Below are 25,306 nucleotides of genomic sequence, written 5' to 3'. Positions count from 1 at the left end.
AACAGGGATCAAAGAGGCTTTCCCGGAGCCAGCCCTGTCTCCAGGGGTTTCCGCTCCGAGCCGCGAACCGGGTGGCATCTTCCCAGGGGAACGCATGACCCCGCTACTCACCATGGATCTCAACACCTTTTTTTGCCTCAAAACCCAGCGTTTTTGAGGAAAGCTCATGTTTCTCCATGCTTCGTGAAACCCCTTTGCACCAGCCCATTCCCAGTAGCTTGCAGCAGCTTGAGGATGGTTGAGATGGTTTTGAGGCTCAGCTGTGATGAGGTGGTTGATGGCAACGTGGGCAGGTGAAAGCAATAGACCCACCTGCATGAAGAGGCCTGGAGAGGAATGGGATGGGTGAGGACTTCAGGATGAGGGTTGTGGGTCACAGCATGCTGTACTTTGCAGGAGCTGGGCTCTATACCCAGTGTCTAGGCTCAGAGACCTCTGCAAATCCAACCGTGGGTCTCTGATGGGTAAGAGGCAGCTGAGAAAGGCTGGGGTTTGGGACTAATTTAATTATTTAATTGCAGGGGGGCTGTCTCCTGGCAAGGGAGATTTTTCTACACTGTTTTTATACCAATGTGTTTAGCTCCATCTGAGTCGTGCAAAGCGTTCTGCCCCTAGGAGGTCTCCTTGCCAAGGAGGTGCTGGTTAGGGGTCCTCCTCAAATTCACCTTTTGGGCTAAAACTTCATTTCCCAGTGTGCATCTTGAGCTGGGAGTTTCCAATCAGGGCTGAGGGAGTCTTTAAATAAGCTTCCTGTAGGGGGGCATTGTCATTAGGGAGTTAGTTGGGTGAGGGGTGGGGTCTTCTGCAGCCTGGGTGGCTTTGAGGAAGCATGTCTTGCTGCGCTGAGTGAGCGTGGTCCCACCAGTAGCAGTGAGTGCTCGTGGCTCAGCAGAGGCTGGTAAAATATGGAGGTTTTCAACGTGTTTTCTATACCTTGAAAAGTTTGCAGGATGTCTCATGGTGTTCTGTAGCTTCACCTTCTCTCCTTGAGAATTCTCCTTTTTTCCTCAATGGTAAAGGCTCTTCATGGGTGGGGAGCACCTTGGCATTGTTTGAATATGTACTTTGTTTCTTGCACTCTCTGAGGCCTTGAGTTTCTGGGGGTAATTGTGATTGATTTTTTTTTTTTTAATTTATTTTTGGGGGTGGGGGTGGTTCTGGCTGCTCCAGCTATGAGAAGGAGAAGAGAGATAATAGCTGGGTGATGGTGGCCCAGCTGCCTGCTTTGCTGGGGAGAGTCAATATCTTAATTTTGCTCTTGTTCCTTTGTTGTGGTATTTTTTTTTAATTATTATTTTCCATTGCCGTGGTGTGATTAGGGCCTAGATAATACTTGCTGCATATCCTGGGCTGTTCTGAGGGTGTAAATCCAACCCCCATCTACTTACATGGAGCTGTGAATCCCTATGTTATTGGGAAGGGCTTTGCTTTTATTTTAGCAGCAATTTAATTTTTACCATCTCCAACAGCAGCTCAGGCTTTTCCATTTGATGTTCTACTTGACACTGTGAGTAGCTGCAAATTTTAGGGTTGAGCTGTGGGGTGAGCATCTGTTGGGGTTCCCTCTGAGAGCAAAAGTGGGGTGCTACCAACCACACACTGTCCCCATCTTGTCACAGTGACTATCCCTGGGGACGCTGCATTAACCCCGTGTCACGTCTCGAAGAGCTGGTGGATGACAGAGCCATGGGGGTCTCAAGAGCCAGTGGGGCAAAGACTAGTAGCAGGTGGGTACTGTGAAGCATGACAGGGGACTTTGGGGAGGCCTCCAGCATTATGTTATCATGCTTGCTGTAGCTGGCTCTGTTGGGCAGCTCAGCCCTAAAGTGGCCAGAAGGGAAATCCATCCAAATTTCCTTTTGGGAGCCTTTTTTCAGTCCTGATGGACCCCAGGGTTAGGTAGTGTGGCATCATACCATGGCTTTTCCCACCACCAAGGGGTTTGCTGCCTGCTTGGCCTCAGTGGGCTGAATTCTCTCTTGTCCCCAGGAAGCGAAAGATCGAGTCGGGGAAGGGGCAGGAGATATCAAAGGCACCCAGGAGAAAGGCTGTGAAGAAGGATCTGGAGGAAATGCCATGCTTCGTGCAGGTACCAGACAAGCCCTTGCCATGCCCAGGCATTGGGGTCACCCGTGTGACTGTCCCCAGTGTTTTGTGGACTTCAAACCCAGTGAATGATCTTCCTTTTTTGTTACACTGTTCTGTCCTGTCATGCAGCCCCCTGCAGTAAAAGGGAAGAAGAAGAAATCGCCAAACGTCAAGGAGAAGCCGCTGCAGGAAAACATCATCAGCAGGTAACTCTTGGCTGGATGGGGGGGTTGATGGTGGCAACCAGGGAGGATCACTGGGGCTTTGTGCCCCCCTATGCTGGGTTCCCCAGTTGTGCATGGAAGTGTTGTGTCCAACTCTGCTATCCTTGGGCTGCTTTGATTATTAAAAAAAAAAAAGTATTTTAATTGGGAAAAACTTGTGTTCTTTCTCTCCTTCCTTTTTGGCCAAGAAGCTCTCTAAAGCAAGAGGCTGCAGAAGGGAAAGGTCCCGGCTTAAGCCTGCAGGATGGGATCCAAGCAGAGGAAGGAGATGCATCTGGGTTGGTACGTGGTGGTCTCTGCAACGAAAGACTAAGGAGCACTCATGTGGTTTCCTCTCAAGGGAGCTGTGAGGATGGTGTCCTGTAACTTGTGGTTGTGTGCAAGCCCCTAAAAGGGATCCCTTGAGCACCTTGAATTAAATTAAGGAATAAATTGCCAGAAGCTCAGATGCATGTGGCATCAGGGTTGAATCCGTCACATTTTGGTGTTGGACCAAGAGCATGAACTGGCACAAATGGGGAGCACCAGGACGTGGGTGACTCCGTCACTTCTCAAGCACGATGTTGGGATTGATCTCATCCTGATGGTGTCCCATTCTGAGGCATTTGGTCTTCCCTGCGCATCCCAAGAAGATCATTCCCTGATCTTGTGATGATGCTGGGAATCCTGGCTGATTCCCCCTACATTTTGCTTTGCCCACATTAATTTAATTGCACTTGTCGTCTTGGTGTGTAAAACCAGCAGAGATGCTTTTTCCCTTCCCCACGATGAGTCTCCACCCCTCCTCCTGCAGTGTCTGAAATGGCAGCAAACTCTCCTGGATGGATGCGATCAGAGCTGCAGCCTTGAAACCCCCCCAAGGCTGCCTGTGGTTGGTGTCCTGGTGTTGTCGGTGTTCCTGGTGCGAGTGCCAGGCATTTGCATGCAGGAATTTATTTTTTTTTTTTGGAAGGTCGTGGCTGGCTGCTCTTGAATTTACCAACCTGATTTCTGACAGTGGCTGAAGGATTGTGAATATGAGAGCAGGCGTATTCCCAGGGAACGAAAGTGTATATTGCCATTACCAACCTATAATTAACTCAAGGTTTTGTTTTTTGCCTCCCCCCCACCTTTAATGAGTTAACCCAGCAGCTTCTCAGCAGCAGCTTTCAAGAAAAAGCCCTGTGTGGTTTTGGCCTCCCTTGAAAGCCTTTGAAAGAGAAACTTGGGGAAGTCAGAATTTATAACGAGAGCCTCAATGCTTGGCAAGCATCAGGTGAAGCTGGGATGGGGTTTCAGTGCCCTGTGTGGTTAGACATAGCCTTGCTCAGCCAGGAGCAGAAGAACCTGGCTTCAGCTTTGAAAACAAGCATGCAGTGTGATAATATTTTTGGTGGCCACCACGGGTCAGCTCTTAGGGCTCTGAGTGCCCTCTAAGCTCGTTTTCTTCTACGTTCTGTCCCTGTTTTCCCTATGCTCTGATTTTCTTTCTCCTTGCCCTCTGTTCACCCCTGTTGTATTTCCCACCCTGTGGCTTGTCCCCCCCACCTCTCTCTCCCCCTTGCCATCTGCTACAAGGGTCATTTAATCTTCTAAGGACCAAGTTGGCGTGGATGTACATAAGCTGTCATTTGATGCGTCTTTGTTTTGGAGTCCTCCTGTCCCGTCTGCTGTTCTGGGCTGCTGTCCCTGATAGCAGCGACACATATAGTGAGCAGGTGGATGAGGAGGGGTGATAGTTTTCATGTATTTGCTTTATAAAATACCTATTCGGTGTTGTTGGAAGTAAGACAGGGATTTCCCAACCCCATAAAACCTCAAAGCTCTCCTCGTGCTTGGAAAAGCCTGCCATTTTGGGCCCCTGGTTTCTAGCCAAGGTGGCTGAGGATGGGCAAGGTAATGTCAATAGGACATGGGTACTGTGGCCCGGGTGGCTGCAATCACAGGGGCTGGATGGCTGCTTGGGGACGATGCTGCTGTTGGGGTACCCATGCCAGCTAACTTCTCCCAGATCAACACTGCTAATATCTTTCAGACTGAATCAACCCTCCACCAAGGGCCATCAGTGGGGCTGAAAGACTCTTCAAGGTAAGTTGGGCTACTTTTTGAATGGTTTTTGCCCAGAGAAGTGGAAATTTGCCCTTTTTCTTCTTGCCATGGAGTTGCACGGCCTTGGTTTTCCCTCCTGTATCACTGAGACCACCCTGCTGCTGATGCCTTCACTGGGGAGCTTGCCATGTCCTGGTACCTTCAGTGATCTTAAAGCTTGCCAAAAACATCACAAATGGAATTTGAGGCTCCATCCTGGGATTTGAGGGTGGAGAGGGAGGCTCCTGGCCCCATCCAACCTCCCCAAGGATGCTCGAGTCAGCAGGGTGCGATTGCTCAGATGCACATACCTACATAAATACAGAGGTAGGCGGTGGGGAAATGCTAGTGGGGACAACCAGCCTCGCAAAGCCTGGGAAAAGGGTGTTTCTTTCTCTCACCCCATGCTAGATCTGGGCAGAGATATGAAGCTGAATTTGTAAATTTGTCCCATAGCAGGCTAATCCTCTTAGAGGCAGGGGCTTTCATGTCCGGTGAGAGGCCTCTAATAAGACCTTTTGGGGAAGGAGCCGATCCCAAAGAGGTGGTAGGACTTTGCCTTCTGAGTCATGAATCTGCTTGGCTGTTAATGAGATTGGAAGGGCTGAGCGTATTTTGCCGAGTTGCTTGCCCTAATGAGTTTAGTGGAGATTGTGTAATGTGTGTTCCGGCTGTGTGGAAAAACCATCCAGCCCCTATTTTTTATGAGAACTTGTTGTCCCCATCCCAAGCAGGCTTGAAGGCTTTCTTGAGCCCTGTGTCACTCTGATGTCCCACAGCCTGGTAATTTAGTATCAGCCCTAAATGATCTGTTAGAAAAGGGCCAAAAATCTCCCTTTCCCTTGCAGAAACTATGTCTACAGGATGTTTTGGCTAAAAGCAGAAATTGTGGCTCTTCTCTCTTTGTGCTCACCTGGATGTGCAGGAGAGCTGTCACCACCCTCCTCGGATGGAGAAACCTGGCTTACCAACACCTCCCTGGGTGGCATCGGGCAGCTGGCCATGCTTCCAAAGTGGCCCTGCTGAGGGGTGCCAGGAGCAGGGGAAAGGCATGCAATGGGTCTGACCCATGGGCTGGTGCCAAGGGCCTTGAGCTCAGCTCCAAGCTTGCCTGGCATGGGCTGGAGGAATGTGGCTGTGGTTGCCCTGACCTGCTGGCCTGGATAAGTTGGGTTTTTCTGTGGTGGTGCTGATCACAAGCTGGGGGTGTGATGCTCTGCAGCCTGGCGGGCATTTCACTTGGTTGAGAGATGGCCATGACCCAACAGGGACAGCCACAAGTTTCACCTCAACTCTATGTAGATGTAGGCTTGATCTGGCTTGGTTTTAGGCTGTGCTTGCTAATCCCTTGTTAATCTCTTGCTTTGCTTTTCTGGAACATAAGCAACTCAAAGAGGAGGTTCTCAACTCTCTGTTTGGCTTGGAGAAGGTTTGGGAGAAAGTATTTTATAGGGGCAGGTCAGTGCTGTGTAATGTTTGCAAGTCCCACAGAAATCCCCCAAATTCACCTGACCGCTTTGCTGACCAGGGAAACATTCCTGCATTCCCCACCCATATTTCTGATGGTGGAGGTCATGGATACAGATGCTCGTGATCCTGCAGCTCGTTGCATTGTTAAGGCTGTGTCCTTCCCTGTTGTACCGATGCTCAGGCTGCCTTCTTGGGAAGGGACTGGGGGAGACTGTCCCTGTAGTCCAAGGAGAGGTGTTCTGTCACAAGGTCTTCTCCTCCAGTGTGTCCACAATGCTCAGCCTGATACCATCTCTGTCCTGCTTTCTGTTGGTGCTGCCAAACGTTCCAAACCTGTCCCCTTCTCTGATCAGAGGTGTCTCTGGGGACATTTCCTTGGGAGGACCTTGCAGTCCTGCTCATTTGAGCTTCCTCATCCTGTAAGCTGCAACCTGGGACCATCCTGTTCCTATGGGGGCCAGTCACTGCTGCTTTGGGATATCTCCATTTGCCGCAGAACCCAAGGTGCTCCTGTGCTCAAAGGGAAACGAGGGCTTGTTTGAGAGCAATCCCCTAATTTTGGCTGTAAGAGATTAAGGCTGCTGCTCACTAATGTGGTGAGAAATGGCTGTGCTTTTTCTGTAGGTCACAGCGCAAACCTCGGAGAGCGAGACCCACAGGAGGATGGCAGCTCTCAGCAACCAAGGCTGGAGTTAGGGTAGGAAAGACAGGGGGACCATCACCCCCCCAGACACAGTCCTGTATGGGGAACATCCCTGAGCACCTCTTCCATGCACCTGGGCTTTGGGATAATCACTCTTCTTTCCCAGCTTCAACCTTTCTTCCCTTCTGGCTTCTTCCCACAGGTCCCAAAGCCAAATGATGGTGTTACTGGTGGGGCTCCATCCTTCTCTGAAGAGCCTGGGGCTTTGGAGATGGGTGTGGGGGTCACTGCTATGAGGGAGGATGAGGAGAAGGAGCTGGACCCCACTGTCCCGCAGCAGGAAGGGGATGCCCGAAACTCAAAAGGGAAAAAAGAAAGAGAGAAGAAGCAAGGGCAGGGGAAGCAGCAGGAAAAGGGATCTCTGAGAAAAAGAGTGAGCAAGAAGGATGAGTTTGACGGAAGCCCCAGGGATGTGATGGAGGGCATCGAGGAGGAGGAGGGTGCTAATGGGAGCAGGAGTTGGGCAAGGGGACAGGGCAGAGCCAAGCAAGGGAGCAGCAGCACCCAGGGACGGGGTGATAGGAAGCAAAAGCAGGAGAAGGGGAAAGCAGAGACACAAAAGAAGGTGAAAACAGAGGGGGTGGAGAAAGTGGGGAAGAAAACAAAGAAGGAAAAAATGTTTGAAGAGGATCAAGCGCTGGAGAAGACCGATAAGGAAAGAGAGAAAGGAGTGAGAGAGGGACTGGAGGAGGGACATGGGCCGAGAAAGGGAAGTGAAGATGGAAAAAGAGTAAAGGAGGAGGAAGAGGAGGTGGATGAGAAAGGGGGTGAAGGATGGGCAGAGAGCCAGAGCACGGAGGTTGGACAGGAGATGGAGGAGTATGAGGCAGGGAAGGGAGATGTGCCAGGGAAAGCGAAAAAACAGAAAATCAAGGAGAAAAAAACAAAGGAGGAAAATAAAGAGCAGGGGGAAAAGAGTGAAGAGAAGGCCCCAGGGAAAACCCGTAAAAGGAAATCTAAGGAAGAAGGAGAAGAAAAGAACAACAAAAGAGCTAAAAAGGAGGAGAAAGAGGAAGAAAAGAAAGAGGCAGAAAACAAGTGGAAATGGTAAGTGTCCTGTGTTGCGTTGGCCTGTGGGCAGGTCTAACACTGATGCAATTGGGGTTTTAGTTTTATTTTTTAGGGTGAAACTGTGAAAATTCCCTTTTTATTACTAGTTCTAACTGCTCTGCTGTATTTTTCTTAGGCCTTGAACTCAGCACTCTTGGCAGGAGAAAGTGGGTGAGAGATAAGGGGAGGTCCTGAATACAAAATAATATTAGTACATATTTTTTTTTAATTCTTATAACAGAATATACAATATATATTCCTCCTGAAATGGCTCTGCTGGTGCCCAGGGACGGGAGATGCTTGTGGCTGGTGGAAGGAGATGATCTCCACAACCCCCTGTGATAAAACAGCTTCCAAGACAGCAGGAGCCATATCAGGGACTTGTGAAGGGTATAAAGGAGCTGTAATTTATTTTATTTTTTTCCCTTTGTGGCAGTTTTTGGATGATCCAGGCAAGCTTTTTGGTAGCAGAGCATTGGGAAAGAGTGTATGAGCAAGTCTGATGGATGCTGTATTTTTAAATTTTAAGGTGGCAGACAGTGGTGGCTTTAGCCACTTGGTGTCACTGTCTCCCAGAGCACCCCAATATATGGGGCAGAGAAGGAGCATTTAGGGGGCTGGATGCTTTGGAGTGCATGGCAAACCTGGGCGGTGGGGAGCTGCTACAGTGTTATCCCAGACAGGGATGCCCATGGGTGCCTGGGCCTTTAGGACAGATTTTGTGGGGCACAGGGCGGCAGGAAAAGTGGGACTCTGTGACTTTTTTGCTAAGTAATGCCTTGTTTGGGGGGCTGGAGCCTGGCTTGGAGGCAAGAGGCCGGTAGGTAGCATCAGCTCGATTTGTAGCAATTTTGCCCTGAAACATGTGCAGGACTACATTTCCCATAAGGCTGTGCTGCCTTGGCACGTGGGGAAGTGCCACAACCTGGACTCCTTGAACAAAAGTGGTGGCTCGTCATGGCGATGCCTTGGGCACCACCACCACCATGCCTCAGTGGGTAGTGAGGTGCCAGGGCAGGATGCTGGGGGTGACCTGGGCATCCACCACCAGCCTTGCAGTCTCTTTGGGTGGTCGGTGGCATGTACCGGCATCTTGCCTCCTCGTTTCTCGGCCGTGGGGTCCGTCCACCCCGTCTCACCCCACTTTGCCTCCGTCCAGGTTCAGGGGTCTGCAGTAGGTGAGTGTGGGTGATGCTCTGCTGGGATGGGGGATCGCGTGGGTTTGGGAGGAGAATCGGAGCTCTTACAGCATCCCACAAATCACCCTCCCAGCTGCCTGTCTCTGAGATGCTTTCAGCCAAGTTTTCTGTAGCTTTCTGATTATTTTTTTTTCTTTAATATCTTTTCCCTGCCCCCTGCCGTGTTTTCTTGGCACAATGCACCTTTTGATGCAATTGATTTATTCCACCCCGCTTCCCATGCAGCGGAGAGAGGTATGAAATACTTCCGGGGCGCCGCTGAGTGAGAAACACGGCGGTTTTTCCTTCCCTGGCGTGAAATCTTGCTGTGTTTTCCCAGCAATCCTTGCTTTCCCGGTGATGTTGGGGTTAAAGAGCAAGTGTCTGCCTGGCTGGTGCTGAGCCGCAGGGTGCAGATCCCTTGCCGGTCCCATGCACTGCCATCAGCAATCGCTTCTCCAACCCCTGGTCTGGGTTATCTTTCTTAAATGTTATTCCTCTGCTCTTAAGGGTGTGTGGTTTCATTCTCTTTTCCCCCTCTTTATTATTTTTTTTTTAAACCATCATTTCTCAGCTAAGGCTTGTGGTGACTTTAAAATCCTAATTCCTCTGCAGGGAGGAGAGGTGCTTTAAGATTTTATTTGCATTAAGATCATAGGTATAAATAGTGTGGCGTGGTGGTCTCCTAGCTACAAATGTTGGTGTGAGCTTCTCCTCTGGAGCTTTTTTGTGTGTTTTTTTTTAAAAAAAAAAAATAAAAAAATGCAGTGAGGTCTAGGGAGGGAAGGGATGAGTGTTTTAGCCCTTGCAGCCTCTTTGGTGTGAACTGAGCAACCTTTGTGGCTCAGCGGTGGGGTCTCTGTCCCTGTGGATTTGGCTGACCCCTCCATCCTTTGGCTCTCCCCCTGCGTTTCCCCATGTCACTGCACTGAGCCTGTCCCCTTCCTCAAGATACCTTTCCCTGGGTTGCATTGCAGCCTTCCTTTTTTGAAAGCATGGGGAAACTGAGGCAGTAGCAGAGGCGACAGGGTTTCACCCAGGTTTTGTGGCAACCCTTGCTGCTCACAGAGCATCTCCCTGGTGTGACTCTGGGAGAAGCTCCCAGACCCCTGGGTGGGGTTGCTCTCACTGGTCCCTGTGCATCTGTCCCAGGTGGGAAGAGGAGAAGAAAGAAGATGGAGTGAAGTGGACGCAACTGGAGCACAGAGGACCCTACTTTGCCCCCCTCTACGAACCGCTGCCTGATGATGTGCAGTTTTATTATGATGGTACGTCTGCCTTTTGGTGGGACCTGGGGTGTGAGTCCTCTGCCTAGCTAAAGAGACAGTATCTTCTCTTGTATGGGGCAGGGGGAAGTGTTGCAGAACACAAATTATTAAAGGGCCTAAATATCCCACTGTATAAAAGCCTGAACCATGGGTTAAAGCTGGAGGGTTTTGCAAGTGGTAGGAATTATGGGGTTATTGGGGAGCTAATGAGCCCCTGACAGTTGCAGGGTGCTTCATGCATCCCCTCCGCTCAGAGCACCCTGAGACAGGGTGAGGGTTCCTGCAGCTGGTTTTGGGATGCTGTAATGCAGCCATGTGCGGTTCTGAGACTTGCGCGTCTTCTCGCAGCCTGTCCTGGCTGCAGGACATGCAGTGGTGGGGCTGGACCCTGAGTTTCTTGAGGGGAAGCAATGCATCATGATGTTGTTGCCTAAAGTCCTTGTGTACCTCTTGTAAAGATGGACTGGAGACAAAAAACCCCAATATTTTCTCATTAAGATACCTTTTTGGGTTTGAGCTTTAGGTCATGGTTTCCCTGCAAACTGGAAAAAATGCGATTTTTGCTTTTGAGAGCTGCAGTTTGCTTGTCCCATGGCCTCTGTGACTGACACATCAGTTGCCCTCCAAGACATTGCTGGATTACTCCAAGCTCTCAGTCACAGCCTCCCATGTTGTCCCCAGGGCCACCATGCATTGCCTTACAGCAACTCAGTGCATCAGTGAAGGGGCTGAGAGATTGGCAGGACAGATCCAGGTCTCTGTTGTCCTCCTTGGTTTCCCACTGTGCCTGCTGGGCTGTTTTCTTCCCGCTCCCTGAACTGTTCTCTGACAGAACAAGGGGAGGAGGCAAAAAGGACCTTGGGACTTGATCAAGGGATGCTGGAGATCAAAGGGGACTTCAGTCCCATGGGGTCTTGGACTTCCTCAGCCATCTCACTGGGGCTTGCTATTCCTTGTGGGGTTTTTACAGGAGGTAAAAAAAAAAAAAAAAGGCCAATTTGAGAAATTAGGTGTCTGGCAACGCTGTCACCAGAGGGCACTGCTGGGACATAGATGGGGCTGTCAGAGACTTTTTGCATCTATGAGGAGGATTTGGACCTGCTGTCTGCCCTCTGAGATGTTGGAGACCCATCTATGTGTTCTGTGCATTTGGGGTGATGGCTTTGGCCTGGGATCTTGGGTGATGTTGGCTTGTTTGCTAAAAGGTGGCACCATTCCTGGATAAAAAAGTGGTTGTGGACAGGCAACAAGACTGAGTAGGAAGGGCCCACAGCTGAGCTGGTGTATGTAGATTGTCATGGGGCTGCTATGGGGCATGTAGATTGTCATGTAGACATGTCTACTGCTATGCAGATTGTCATGGGGCTGTCATGGGGCTCCCCCTCAGAGGAGGCTGAGGGGAGACCTCATTGCCCTCTACAACTACCTGAAAGGAGGTTGGAGAAAGGTGGGTGTTGGCCTCTTCTCCCAGGTCCTTCTTCCAGGACCAGAGGAAATGGTCTGAAGTTGCATCAGGGGAGGTTTAGATTAGATATTAGGAAGAATGACTTTACTGAAAGAGTGGTCAGGCACTGGCACAGCCTGCCCAGGGAGGTGGTTGAGTCACCATCCCTAGAGGTATTTAAGAAACATCTAGATGTGGCACTTCAGGCCATGCTCTAGTGACAGAGATCATAGGGGGTTTTTTTTTGTGTGTGTGTATGGTTGGATTCGATGATCTCAAAGGTCCTTTCCAACCATGAAGATTCTATGATTCTATAAGGCTGTGACCCACCGTGCCCTGGAGTTCAGGTGGAAGTCAGGAATCCCAAAAAACAGAGTGCCTGGTGCAGGCAGGATTGAACCATCCCCTGGAGCTCTGCAGGGAGCTTTTCCTGCAGGGTGCCTAGAAAAGCTATTTCAAAGTCTCGGTTTCCTAGGAAGAGTCAAGTTGTTCCTTGGCTTTACTGAACTTCATTGCTCTAGCCAAAAAGCTCAGGAGAGGATGATGGCTTTGCTACCTCCAAGGAATGATCCAAGACCCACTGGACAACCATGAGAGGCTCTCGCATCTCTGTTGCACAAATCTCAGCTTTGAGCTTCCCGCGATTGCTCCATCTGCATGGGAAAGCATTTGAGATGAAACCTCTCTGAGTGGGGTCCTGGCTATTCAGCGTGGTCCTGAAGTGATCATGGTCAGAAAGCAAACCTTTCTGTGTTGTCCTGTGGAACCATTTATTTGGGACTTGTCACGGCATGGTGGCTGCTGAAAGCCCTGTGTCTCAGTGACCTTAACGTAAATCAGGATTTCCACTCTCCTGGAAAAGAAAATGAAGTGTGTGATTGCGAATGGGCCACAGTAGCATCCTGCTGTGTCAAGTGCTCTGAGCATTGATCTGCAGATGAGGTTGTGCCTGGTGCAGAGGGGTGCTGAAATCTTGCCAGTGTCTGTTCTCACCCCTTGTCCTTATTTTGGTACTGTGGTGAGCATGGGTACTCGCCGAACAACTGTCTGTGGCTGTGGGGTTGGGCTGCCCCCATAACCAATGCTAAAGGTCCTATTTCTTCCTAGGCAAACCCCTGAAGCTGAGCCTGGCCACAGAAGAAGTTGCCACCTTCTACGCTAAAATGCTCGATCATGAATACACGACCAAGGAGATCTTCCAGAACAACTTCTTCAATGACTGGAGGAAGGTACCTTCCCTGTGAGGGATTCCTTGCTGTCCATCCTCTGCATTAAATGCTCAGCATTAAACCTGTCATCCCCAGGCTGTGGTGTGGGATGGAAGGGATGGGGTTTCTTTGCGGCTAAGTTCTTTATTTTTAATCCTATGATTATGAGATTCTAAATGATATGATTTATTTCCTTGCTTCTTGTGGGTTTGGGCTGGGGCTTGCTGTCTGCAGCATCCTTGAGGGCTTCTCATTGGCACTTGTGCTCCCTCTGAGGTTTAGTGATGCTACTAAAAAGCAGGTGCTGGGTCTTGCAAACAGCTTCACAAACACTTTGGGGCATGTGTCCCTCTGAAGGATTAACCTTGCAGTCCCATAGCGCCACAGCTCAGGCCCCAAATAAAAGCAAGACCCCTACTAGGGCAAGTTTATGTGCTCCCAGGTACCTTCAGTGCTGCTTCCGCGGGCTGCTTGTAGTCATGCTTGCAGACTGCTTGTTTCCACAGCAGAGGTTAGAGGCTGCTCCACCCGAGAACTTGCTGCGTTTTGCTTCTCTGTGGGTGCAGGCTCAGGTGTCCAGAGGCAACCTGGCCTCCTGCCATGGCAGCTTTGTCTGCCCTTGGGTGGATGTGGCTGGGAGAGCTGAGAGTGGCAGTTTCTTTCTGATTTTTTTTTTTTGAAGAACTGGCATATGGGTCTCCGTTTCCTTTCTGTGGAAGGGGGGGATAGGCAGCAGCTCTGTGTGGAGTTGGTTTTGCCTCCTGGCTTTACCCAGCCCCTCTTATCTCTTGCTCAGGAGATGACTTCACAGGAGCAGAAGATAATCAAGGACCTGGACAAGTGCGACTTCAGGGAGATCCACAAGTACTTTGTGGACAAAAGTGAGGCACGGAAGGCACTCTCCAAAGAGGAGAAGCAGGTGAAGACTGTTTCCAATGATATCTGGGACTGGCTGATATGTTTTGGAACCAGCTTGGGGTATTTTGGCTACTACTTGTCTGCTTTCCTGGTGTTATGCCCTAACCTAGGACTTCTTTGGACCAACTCTGTCTCCATGACCATCACACCTCTCTTCATTAAGTTTATTTGCAGATGCTGCAGGTTTCATGGCTTTGCAGGGTACCAGTCATCCTTGAACCATGGTTTGGCATCCTGTCCACAGGATAGTGGACCTTGCTAAGGGGCTGGTGGCACACAGGCTTGTTTGATTAGCATATCATGCTGGGACAGCGTTACTGTGAGGGTTTGCAAAGGGGGTGGAGATGCGCCATTTGTTGGGAGGGGGCTTGGACCCATGTTCACCTATTCCTCCAATCCTTTGAGCTCTGCCTTTCCAGCCTTTCTTTCTCCAGGGAAAGGAGGGTAGTGATAGGCAGGTGTGAGTCATGGGGTTTTGGTTTTATCCTGTGGAATGGTGCTTGTTTCAGAAACTGAAGGAGGAGGCGGATAAGATCCAGGAAGAGTATGGGTACTGCATCCTTGATGGGCACCGTGAAAAGATAGGCAACTTCAAAACTGAGCCACCGGGGCTTTTCCGTGGCCGTGGTGACCACCCCAAGATGGGCATGCTGAAGAAGCGGATCATGCCGGAAGATGTTATCATCAACTGCAGCAAGTGAGTTGCCTTGAGAAGAGCTGAGTTCGTGGGGCTGCTTTTGGGACTGGGGTGAATGGCACACCTCCTCTACCTGGAGCTGCTGTGGGCTTTTATCTCCTACAGTCACTGATCTGCACACCCTGAGGCTCAACTTCACTGGAGCCCTTCTGTCACCTTCTAGTTGCCTTCAAATGTCTGTTTTGCAGTTAGATCTGGCTTTTAGTTTCTCTGTGGAGGTACAGTGGTCAGGAAGCTGGTCAGCAGCTTCCATCTCTCACTGGTGCCCACACTGTTCACCTGACATCCACTGCAAATACTGCAGTACTCCTATGGCCTACTTGAAGAAGGGACAACTCTCTACTCCTTCTCCTGTGCTCCTCTTCCAAACAAGCCATTCCTCCTCATTTTATGGCTCCCTCGTGCTGGCTGGAAACATCAGGATACTCACTGGAGGGAGGAAAAGTAGCGATTGGGTTAAGAGCATTTGCCCTCTTAAGTTACATGAGTTGCATTGGTCTTAAACCACCCATGTGAAGACCTTGTGGCCTTGATTCAAAGCACTCCCCACCAGCCCAGCAAGTTCTGCTGTTGTCCCCAGCGTCCAAATGATAAGGACCTGGCCATGTTGTGGAGCAATTTTGGGTGGGCTGTATGTTTTCTGTAAGTAATGCTGCAGTGTGGTGACCATCCTTGTCTCACTCTGAAGAAGCAGTTGAGTTCAACGACCTCTTTCTTCTTTATGGCCTGAGGGCTGTAACTGTGCTCTGCCTACAGGGACTCTAAGATCCCTGAGCCTCCAGCAGGGCACAAGTGGAAGGAGGTGCGCTTTGACAACACGGTTACCTGGCTGGCCTCGTGGACAGAAAACATCCAGAACACTTTGAAGTACATCATGCTGAACCCCAGCTCCAAGCTGAAGGTTGGAGTGATGCTGTTCAGGCAGAGCTGTTGCCTGTTGGGCCATGGGCTTTCTGTCAGGTGGAAAGATCAGGGGAAAGCAGACATGTGGCACATCGACAAAAATGTAATTGTGTTTTCTCCCCCCAAAAAAGGGGGTAAACTAAATTAATTGGTGCGCAATTGAGTGGTGAGGGGACAAGAAGATGTGATTGTTAAGTATCAAGCCTATTCCAGGGGGATGGAATGTTACTGTCAGAGCCATCCCTGTGCTGTGCTGCTCATGTTCTTTCCAGGGAAGGGTGTTTAAAGCCTGGCAGGGGCTGAGAGGGTCCACAGGGACCAGAGTTTATGGGGTTGAATTCATTTATGCCAGTAAATATAGGGTTAGGGGGAGGTAGAATCACCATCTGTAGTACTATGGGAGGGAGGGAGTGAACCCTCTGGAGAGGGAAAGGTGATTTAAAGCTATTTCTAGTCCTCAAAACAAATAAGGACGCTGGATAGAAGTTGGGCACAATTGAGCAAGTGCATTGTGTCAGTCCACGCTGGTGGTGTCTTGAGTAGCAGTGGCCATGGCCATGCAGCGCTTGACCACTTGGTTTCTCACTTGCTGTGTCCTGGCTGCTAGCTGGTGGAAGACGCCACCAGACTGTGAGCAGCTCAGACCTGGGATCCTGGCCAAGTCGAGCACAGCCAGCAGAGGGCACAGAAACCCTGGATGAGCTGTTTCTGCTCTGACTTTTCCACTTCATGGATTTTTTTTTCCTCAAGAAAACAATGGGGTTTGAGCAGTATTTAGATGCTGGAGGGGTGTTCCCAGAACAGGATCTAACTGGTAGGGATGGAAGGAAGATGGGGCACTGGGTTTTAGCCTGTCTTTTCAGGGTGAGAAAGACTGGCAGAAGTATGAGGTAGCCCGGCGCCTAAAGGATGTTGTCCACAAAATCCGTGCTCAGTACCGAGCCGACTGGAAGTCCAAGGAGATGAAGAAGCGGCAAAGAGCAGTGGCCCTCTATTTCATCGATAAGGTATCTGTAGCCTTACCCTAGCCCCCGGGTCCCCCATCCCTGGTGAGGTTTGGGTTTAGCTTACCTGATTAACCCCAACCCATCGCATTTTTTTTGTGTCTGCTGGTTGTAGTAGCCAGGGCTGTTCCTCATGGGGCATCTAGCAATGACCATGGAGGGTGGTGACTGCTAGTAATTGCTGATGCTTGTTTGAGGATGCAGTTTTGTGGCAGTGCAGGAGCTGTACAGTCCTTCCTGGACTTTACCTGCATTTGTGTCTCTGCATGATGTCAAAGCCCCCACTGGAGAGCTGGATAACTTTATTCTGGGGGGATATTTTAGGGTTTCTTAGGCAATGAAATAATCTCCTGCTGGAGGCGGTCACTGCTTGGTTTCCACCAGGGTCCCAGTAGCCATTCAGTGAGGTACTGTCCTGAGGAAGCTTTCTTTTCCCCCCCTTCTGGTGTCCACGTCCATCTTAATAACCTTGGAAAAGGGAATTGATGTGGGCTGGGATGGATGGCTTGCTGTCTCCTTCCAGCTGGCCCTGCGAGCTGGCAATGAGAAGGAGGAAGGGGAGACTGCGGACACAGTTGGCTGCTGCTCCCTACGCGTGGAGCACATCAAGCTGCACCCCAAGCTGGATGGGCAGGAGCATGTGGTAGAGTTTGACTTCCTTGGGAAAGACTCCATCCGTTACTACAACAAAGTGTCGGTGGAGAAGCTGGTAAGTGGGGCAGAGATGCAGGTAGCGTCCGACATGGCAATTTTGTGCTGGGTTAGCTGGATGGCTCAGTTCACTCAGTGCTTATCAGTCCCAAATCTGCACCTGAAACCTCTTGCAAGGATGCCTCCTGTGCTACAACACCATGATGGCAGCATGCACATGAGGTACAATAGTGCTGGGTGATGAGGATATGCACATGCTGACCCTGTCCTGGAGAAGCGGGAGAAACTTTGGGATAGGGCTTTCAAGGTTGTTCTAGCCCATGAGCTTTGAGAGAGAAGTCCTGCCTTCTGCTGGAGCACCCCCGGTTGACTGGTGGGCATTAGGACTTGAACTGTCCTCATTGATATATTTTTTTTCTTTTGCTTTGCCCATGAGATAGATGATTTTAATGATTGTGGGGAAACTGGAGTGCCAGAAATAGGAGAGATGAGGGAAAACCGACCTGTGGCACCAGTGGTTTTCAGGTCCCAGTGGCAGTCCATGAAGTTGAGAAGGTTGATGGTGTGTAGTACACATCCTGCCATGAGTTTGGATCAGAGTCTATTTGGATGAGGAAGCAGATGGAGATGAGGGAGGCCCCTGACCAGGGCCATCCTTTCCTCTTCTTTAGGTGTTCAAGAACCTGCAGCTGTTCATGAAGAACAAGGACCCAGCAGATGACCTCTTTGACAGGCTCAATGTGAGTTGTCACTTCTAAGCTTTTGAAACAGCACTGGTAGGCCAGAGGGAGTAGAAGCTAACCCATGACACTCCTGTCCAACCTGCAGGCTCCCAGGCTGTGGTGCTGCATCAGTGTGATCCTTTACTCTGGTTTTAACTATCTCCCCTCCAGAGACACCACTGTAATTGTTTGAAGACCCTGTTGGGAAGCTGTGATTATTATTTTTTTTTTTCCCCCATCCTTTTTCTGCACTGGTAGCATCCTTGCTTCTCTGAATGCAGGCTTGCCTGCCTGCCTGCACCCATGACTAACCCATGTCCCTGCTAAGGAGGTGGCTTTCTGCTCCTTCCCTCCTCTAACGCATCTGCTTGGGCTTTTTTTAGCCTGGGAAGGCCTGCCCACGCATGTGTTGCTCGGGGCATTGCTGGAGGTGTCAAACCTCAGCTGTTTGATGCTTTCTCACCTCACCGGGGCTCGGCAGAAGTGTGAGAGGCTGGCGGAGCAGAGGGACACTGGAGAAATGTGCTGCAGCCTTTCTTCTCGAGCTACTCCCCTGCAAAAACCTCCTCGCTCCTCTTCGTCAGTATAGGACATGGGGTGCTGCCACCCATGCTCCCCCTCTGCATGCATCCCCTATAAAGCCACTTGCCCATCTTTACTCTGGAGAAGCTGCTCCTCTCTGGTTATTTAGGATTTATCTGTGATAGACTTTCTTGGTGCAAGTAAGACTTCCTCCAAACCCCAGATGAATCTTAACATCTTCTGTTTCCAGTCTAACTGCAGCCCCAAGTGCTCCATAGAACAGAGATATCAGATGTGATATGGGATGCAAGGTGTGTCCTCTTGAATGTAGATGGGCAGACATTGTTGACTTCCAGAGAAATTCTTTGTGGGTTTAGGTGGAATTTGTGCCAGTTTTTGGTAGACAAGAGCCTGACCAAATGAGGAGATCTGCAAGCTATGAAAGAATTAATGCCTAATTTCATTGCTTAGGCAGAAGATGATTGAGAAGCAAGGGCTTCATCATCCTGCTTTCGCTTGTTCTTTTTTCCTTCCCCCTTTCCCCCCACCCCCCGCCATATTTGTCCTGTCTTCCTTCCTCCAGACATGCATCTTGAACAGACACCTCCAGAGTCTGATGGATGGTTTGACTGCCAAAGTCTTCAGGACCTACAATGCTTCCATCACCCTGCAGGAGCAGCTCAAGGCACTCACTAACTGTGAGTTACTAACAGTGTTTGTGGTATCACCGGCTGCATTGTGAGGCCAGTGGGCTCAGCAGTGTCCATTCATTGCCTTGGGGTCCCTAGAACTGCTTGCCTCTCCTTGGCAGGTCATGCATCATGTTGTAGGGCGGTATGTAACTTAAGGGAGAATGCAGTGGGTTGAGAACCATGCAATCATAGAATAATTTGGGTTGCAAGGGACCTTTGACAGTCATCTAGTCCAACCCCCTGCCATGAGCTGGGACATCAGGGAAGCTGTGGATGCCCCATCCCTGGAAGTGTTCAAGACCAGGCTGGATGGGGTTTTGAACAACCTGGTCTAGTGGGAGATGTCCCTGCCCATGGCAGGGTGATTGAAACAAGAGGATCTTTAAGGTCCCTTCTAACCCAAACCATTCTATGATGTTCAACTAGATCAGGTTGCTCAGAGCCTCGTCCAACCTGACGTGGAATGGTTCCAGGGATGGGCCATCTACCATCTCTCCGGCAACCTGGGCCAGTGCCTCACCACCCTTGGCATAAAACATTTCTTCCTTATATCCAGTCTAAATCTTCCCTCTTTTAGTTTAAAGCCCTACCTCCTTGTCCTATCCCAACAGGCCCTGCTAAAATGTTTGATCCCATCCTTCCTGTAGCCCCCTTTAAGTACTGAAAGGCTGAATGCTAAGTGAGAAATAGTTACCTGCTCAGTGGTAGTCTAACTGCTGAAATACTGTGAGTATTTCGTTTTCCCCCTTCCTTGCATTACTGGTTGATTACATTATTTTTGCCTGCCTTGGATACATGAGTGATGAGGCACAATATCAGATTCAGTATTACTCACCAATTTTCACAACCGGTATTGCTCTCCCCTGAGAAAGGATGGGAAAAGCAAACAACTTACTGTTGTTCTGGGCTGTTCCCTGCCTTCCCCAAGCCCCGGAAAGGAGACATAGTGATGCTTCCATTTATTTCCAGCTGAAGACAATGTTGCGGGAAAACTCCTCTCCTACAACCGAGCTAACCGAGCAGTGGCCATCCTGTGCAACCATCAGAGGTCTACACCAAAAACCTTTGAGAAGTCAATGCAAAACCTCCAGGCCAAGGTGAGACAGACCAAACTGAGAGCCCCTAGATCTGATCTCATCTCCGATCTTTTTCAGGGAGGGGGATGGGGAGAGGTAGGGTGAAATAACCTGATGCCTAAAGAGATTGTGTTGATCAAGCATGGCAGGGAATGAATGAGGCATAGTGGCTTTTTTTAATCAGTACAGAGACATCAGCAACCCAGGGGTGGAGAGCGATGGAGTAGGCTCAAATGCTGGCTGAAGCATGCTTGGCACAGAGTTCGGGGTTGTGTTTTTTCATGACTTGGTGTCTTCAAACCAAGCTGGGTGCCTTTTGCAATGGCACAGCTTCAACACAGTTGGCTTGGAAGCAGGGAAATTAGTTTTCCCGTCTGGCTGTTTGCAGGAGGACCAGCTGAAATTTCATGGGTCTGCTATGGAAATACTTCCAACTACCATTTTTAGGTGTCCTAAGCTTCTGTTCACGCTCTACTGGTGAGCTTGGAACTTTGCAGAGGACTCCAGCGCTGTCATGAGCCAGTCAGTGTCGGGCAGTTGCACAAGATGAACAGATAAGAACTGCAAGTGTTTCTGTCATGCCTGTTGTAATGATTTTTTGTAAGATGCTAAGAAATGCCTGAGCTTCAGCAGATACTGCAGGGGCAAGGTGTTGGCTCTGGAGTAGGGCTGGTGAGAAATTGAGGAGTGATGTGGCAAAGGAAAGGGCGAGAGGGAGGCAGCTGAAACCTCCAGGGAGGACAGGAGCATGGGCTGACTTTGTATATACCTTCCCAGATCGATGCCAAGAAGCAACAGGTGGAGGAAGCCCAGCAAGAGCTGAAAAAAGCCGAAGACGAGTTTGAAGACACAAAAGATGCCAAAGCAGAAGCGTGAGTGACTCTTCCTTACAATCGTCTTTGGCAGAGGGATCTCTGTGCAGAGGGTCTGCAGATGGGGATGGTGTGGTCCAACACCCTACGTGCAGCTCATCAGAACAGAGATGCCCGTGTTGGGTATTAGGTGCCATGGCAGCCTGGCAGATGGGTGGAGGCCTTGTGGAAGATTCTTTGCAGCAGTAGGATTGCAAAGAGCTCCTCCAGGGGAATTTATTTGTGATAGGACATACCTTACTGAATACTGAGACTTCAACCCTTGGAGTTATCCTACAAATGCCACGGTGCAAAGGTTGCCTCACTTGCGGTTGGAGCTGGGGACACACAGACTGGCCTTGATGCATGTTTTTCTTGTGGGGTGCTTCAGTGGTGGATTGTGGATCTCTGCAGTAGTCATTGCTTTGGGTCTGTCCAAATTTGTCCCTCCCTCCCAGAGCCCAAATGTGACTTGCTGCCCAGAGACAGGAGGGATCTGGAGGAGAGAAACAAAGCTTGTGTTTTGTGTTTTACTTTGAGTTTGCTTGTTTTCTTCTCGTGCCCTGTGTTGATGAGATGCAGAGCAGGTTGTCAGAGATGATCGTTGCTCATGGAGCCTGGATTTGAGGGAGATGGTCTTTGCACGCTGACTTTTCTGCTTGCCCAACCCGGGTAGTAATAACACTTTTATAAAAGTGACTTATCAGGTCAAAATACTTTTAGAAATAGGTTACTGCTGAATGGCATCTTTGATTCTGTCATTCTGGAGTATTTCTAGGCTCAGGCCTTACAGGACTTCAGATGAGTGTAGAGACTACTCTGAAGTGAAGCTCCTTGGCTTCCCATCGTGTTCCCAGGCAACAGCAGACCAGGAGAACTGCTCTGTATTTTACTTCTGCTGCTTCTTTTCCACTTTAACATGCTGCCTGTGTTCTTTCCTCTGCCCTCAGCAATGTGGAGAAGAAAAAGAAGCTGTTGAAGCGGCTGGAAGAGCAGCTGGCCAAGTTGAACGTCCAGGCCACAGATAAGGAGGAGAACAAGCAAATAGCTCTGGGCACGTCCAAGCTGAATTACCTGGACCCCAGGATTAGCATAGCTTGGTAAGTCTTGGGCATGTTATGGGGAGATGTTCCTCTAGAGACGTGCAGATCACCTAGCGATGCCTCAGGAGGGGTATAAACACACCTGAGCCTTTTCGGGGGGGAAAGGAATAAACTTTATTTCTGCCCAGAGGAACCTGCCCAAGACCCAGAGTTGTTGAGGGAGGCCAGCAAAATCCAAAGCTAAGGCTTCCATTGCTGCAAATAACCGTTTGCAGGATGTTCCCTCTGGGTTTAGGGCAAGAAGGGGTCACTGTGCATATTTTTATCAGCACAAAGTTAATTTCTTAAGGAGCTTGGGGGTAAAGGAGTTTGAATGGGTGAAAGATGCTACACCCTGAGCAGAGAGGACCATGGTGGTGGGAGCAGAGCGGGATGGGTAGCACATCCCCGCTGCTCTTTTGTGGTTTGTACAGGTGCAAGAAGTTTGGTGTGCCCATCGAGAAGATCTACAACAAGACACAGAGGGAGAAGTTTGCTTGGGCAATCGACATGGCCGATGAGGACTTTGAATTCTGAGTGCCTTTCACGTTATGTGGTGCTTTTTTGGTGCTATTGGAAGGCTTTATCTTTATGTGCCACTGCAGTTGTTGCAGGGGTGGGGCTAGGGTGTTGTCTAATGAAAGAGTTTGATACGGGTATTTTGTGCCTTTTATTTGTATACAAAAGAAAACACCTGGTTTCTACTTGAAACAGGTACGTGTGACACTCATGCTGCCTGCAGTGACTTTGATGTGAACTTCTAATGCCTCTCCAGAGTTGCCAAGTGCTTTGGATATTTTCTTTCCTCCTCCAGAGTCTGGGAAGAAGATTGAATGAGAACCTTAATTGTGCTGATAAACAAGATTAGATCTAATCCTATCTCCTTGATGTGTAGTGGAGCTGTGCTGCCCTTTTCAGGCTCTCTGAATTGGCTTGATGGGGAAACATAAGGCAATCACAGCACCGAAACAGGCAGCTGTGGTGTAAAACCTGGGCTTGGGTCAGGGATGCACTGGGAGGACGGGAAAAAAATCTCAGGATTTTACATGTCAGGGTATTTCGTGCCTTTTCACCTCCAGGAGAGGAGAAAATCGTGCAACTGCACAAACCGAAATGGAAAAATGTTGTGGGCGGGAGCGAACGTCTTGGCAGGAGAAGGAGGGAGGGGAAGATACTGGATTAAAAGGCAAGTTCCACGTGGAGGGCTGAAATTCACCTTGGCATGAGCAAAGTGTGTTTTAATCACCCCTATGTGCTTAAGCCTTGGTCTGGGAGAGGACGCCTCATTTGGGGACATACTTTCTTTCCCCTACTTGCTTCAGTTGTCTCTGGCTCAGCTCACTGTATCCGTCGCAGAAACTAAACTGTCCAGTCCCACATTTAGCACTGGGGACAGGATGATGCTGGCTGTGGGGCTGGATCAGGCTCCAGTGGGATTTGAGTGTGCTGGGGAGTGGTACCAATCTTACTGGAGCTGTGCCTGCAGGGGATGACAGCTTCGTCACCGGGCTGCATCCTCCCTGCTCTGCTCCCACTGGGCATGGAGCAGGCAGGGACCAATAGGATAAACTGCTGGTGGTTGCTGCCTAATTGGCTGCTTTTCAGAGGGAAAAAAAAAAAAATAACAACGATATCAGCATGTACCTGGCAACAGTTACCCTACATATCAGTGAGTCTCAGGTGTAAGCAAGCCGTTGTGTTGGCAGCAAAGCCTTCTGGCATCTCAGGGCTGATGTTCAGGTCGCTGTAGTCCAAAGCTCTCGGTGCTTCCCATGTGTTCATTGACAACCACTTGTTCTTGTGTTTAAACTGTTGCAATTTTGGTTGGAAGTCAGGTACTTGAAACGCATTTCATTAAAACTGGAAGTGACTTATTTATCTTTCTGAGTATTGGTGACTGGAGGCTTTTTGCAACTCCTCCAGGATGCAGTTCTGCTGTGAGCTGATGTGCAGAGGTCTGAGCCGGGGCTCGGTCTCTATAACGGGGTCCGCGTACCCTCAGTTGTCTGGAGGGGATTAGTCTTGATAGGAAATCCTTTTGCCTTCAAGCAAAGAGCCTGCCTGCAGATCTCAAAACCCATTTCTGCTTGGTCCCTAAGGGCCCGGATGCAAAACAGAGCCACCAAAACTGGATTGCCGCAGGATAGCAGAGTCGTGACAAATGTAAAGGGGGAAAATGAAGCCAATGCTGCTTTATCTCGCATAGGCACTGGGGTCTGCTCCACTGCTTGGCTGAGATGTGGCAACTTATGAAACTCCCAACTGGAGTGTTTCTGCAAGACCCAAAAGCTCATTTTGATTGTAATGAGACAACTGACCCCTAAAACAGGGATCTAAATCAATCTGAATTTTGGCAAGATTTCTTTTTCTGGCCAAGGTAGACCGGTTATCAGCTGCACAGTGAACAGGAGCTTGGCATGCCTTGACCCCTATGTTGGATTTGTGCCTGTGAAACAAGGGTAAGCGGTTTGGTCCCAGTGGATGGAAATGTGTTTGTGGTTTCTTTTTCTGCCCACCCTGCTATATGCTTTCTGGCTTTCAAAAGAGGTTAAAGTGAATATTTTCCACTGACTGTGATGGAAAGTTTGTTCCATCCCAAACAAGGGAGTAATTGTAGTCTAGCCCCTAGTGAAACAGTGGTCCTGTTTTCCAGAAAAAAAGGAGCAAGATGCAATTTGATGAGCACTGTGGGTGTTTACATTGAACCAATAGAATTATTTTTTTTAAGTATTTCCTAGAGGAAAAAGTCTCTCTTAAGCACCATGTGAGCGAAAGGACCTGCATTAGTAAGAGCAGCTGCAGCAATTTGAACAGCTCCTGGGGGAGCAGTGGAAAAATCACCCCAGAAAGCAAATCCTACTGCCAGCTTTGGGGGGAAATGAGTAACTTGGTCCTTGGCCTCTCCTCCAGCAGGTTCATATCAGTGCTGTGATCCTCTGCTGGGTTAATGGGGTGGAAAGGCTGGGTAATTGCTGTCCCACATGGTCCTGTCCATCCTCACCCTGTTTTTGCTGGGGTGGTGGATCCACAAACTGGATGCTGGCAATATTTCATGTTTACAGGGCTGTGCTTTCCTCAACAGCTCCCCTCTCTCTATCAAATCATCATACTTCTCTCCAAAAGCAGCAAAATTGAGGTGGCTCAACTCCAGTGAGAACCCAGCTAATGAAGCTAGAGGACTTGTGTTTGCCTCTTGTGCTGTAGCAGATGAGGATGACCAGGCTGGCAGATGGACTCTGTGTGATACTGAAGGACTTGTTGGCCATGCTCAGATGCTCTGAATGTCAGGGCTGCAAAGACCTGCCAACGTCAGCTAAATAGTAATTATTGTCTGTTCTGTAGGAGCTTAAATTAAGTGTCCTTTCCCCAAAGGGTGTTACCCTTGTTTGTGTTGCCCTGTAAACCAGTTCTCTGGGGCTTGAGCATTTCTATCAAAAAAGCTCAGTGAAACCAAGACTGGAAATCCAAGTGCATGGGAGGTATGAAGC

General features: G+C 49.6%; 1 protein-coding gene across 4 annotated transcripts; it reads left to right on the top strand.

Moving 5' to 3' along the window:
* Window positions 1-390: 390 nt before the first annotated feature.
* Window positions 391-25,036, top strand: TOP1MT (DNA topoisomerase I mitochondrial). Of its 4 annotated transcripts, none has more exons than XM_074577973.1 (21): window positions 391-464; window positions 1,620-1,727; window positions 1,990-2,089; window positions 2,218-2,294; window positions 2,504-2,594; window positions 4,327-4,379; window positions 6,474-6,546; window positions 6,695-7,599; window positions 9,933-10,048; window positions 12,600-12,721; window positions 13,497-13,619; window positions 14,128-14,315; window positions 15,072-15,216; window positions 16,082-16,225; window positions 16,746-16,931; window positions 17,545-17,613; window positions 18,701-18,815; window positions 19,779-19,906; window positions 20,663-20,757; window positions 21,687-21,836; window positions 22,253-25,036. In XM_074577973.1, the coding sequence occupies exons 2-21, from the start codon at window positions 1,687-1,689 to the stop codon at window positions 22,353-22,355; spliced, it is 3,024 nt and encodes a 1,007-aa protein (XP_074434074.1). In that variant the 5' UTR covers window positions 391-464; window positions 1,620-1,686; the 3' UTR covers window positions 22,356-25,036. The 4 variants fall into 4 exon arrangements, with proteins under 4 accessions (XP_074434074.1, XP_074434073.1, XP_074434075.1 ...); XM_074577972.1 differs by lacking the exon at window positions 391-464 and adding an exon at window positions 814-898; XM_074577974.1 differs by lacking the exons at window positions 391-464; window positions 1,620-1,727 and adding an exon at window positions 832-898.
* The last annotated feature ends 270 nt before the right edge of the window (window positions 25,037-25,306 follow it).

Source organism: Larus michahellis, chromosome 2 (genome assembly GCF_964199755.1).
Source record: "Larus michahellis chromosome 2, bLarMic1.1, whole genome shotgun sequence".
Taxonomy (NCBI): Eukaryota; Metazoa; Chordata; class Aves; order Charadriiformes; family Laridae; genus Larus; species Larus michahellis.
Note: the sequence above shows the minus strand (reverse complement) of the source record. Positions and strands in the feature narration are given on the sequence as shown.

Bases quoted from the DNA above. Each gene is read 5' to 3' on its own strand.
- TOP1MT (XM_074577973.1), top strand. From the start codon at position 1,687: ATGGGGGTCTCAAGAGCCAGTGGGGCAAAGACTAGTAGCAG. The intron at 6,547-6,694 runs GTAGGAAAGACA...TTCTTCCCACAG, and splicing joins CAACCAAGGCTGGAGTTAGG to GTCCCAAAGCCAAATGATGG. The intron at 21,837-22,252 runs GTAAGTCTTGGG...TGGTTTGTACAG, and splicing joins CCCAGGATTAGCATAGCTTG to GTGCAAGAAGTTTGGTGTGC.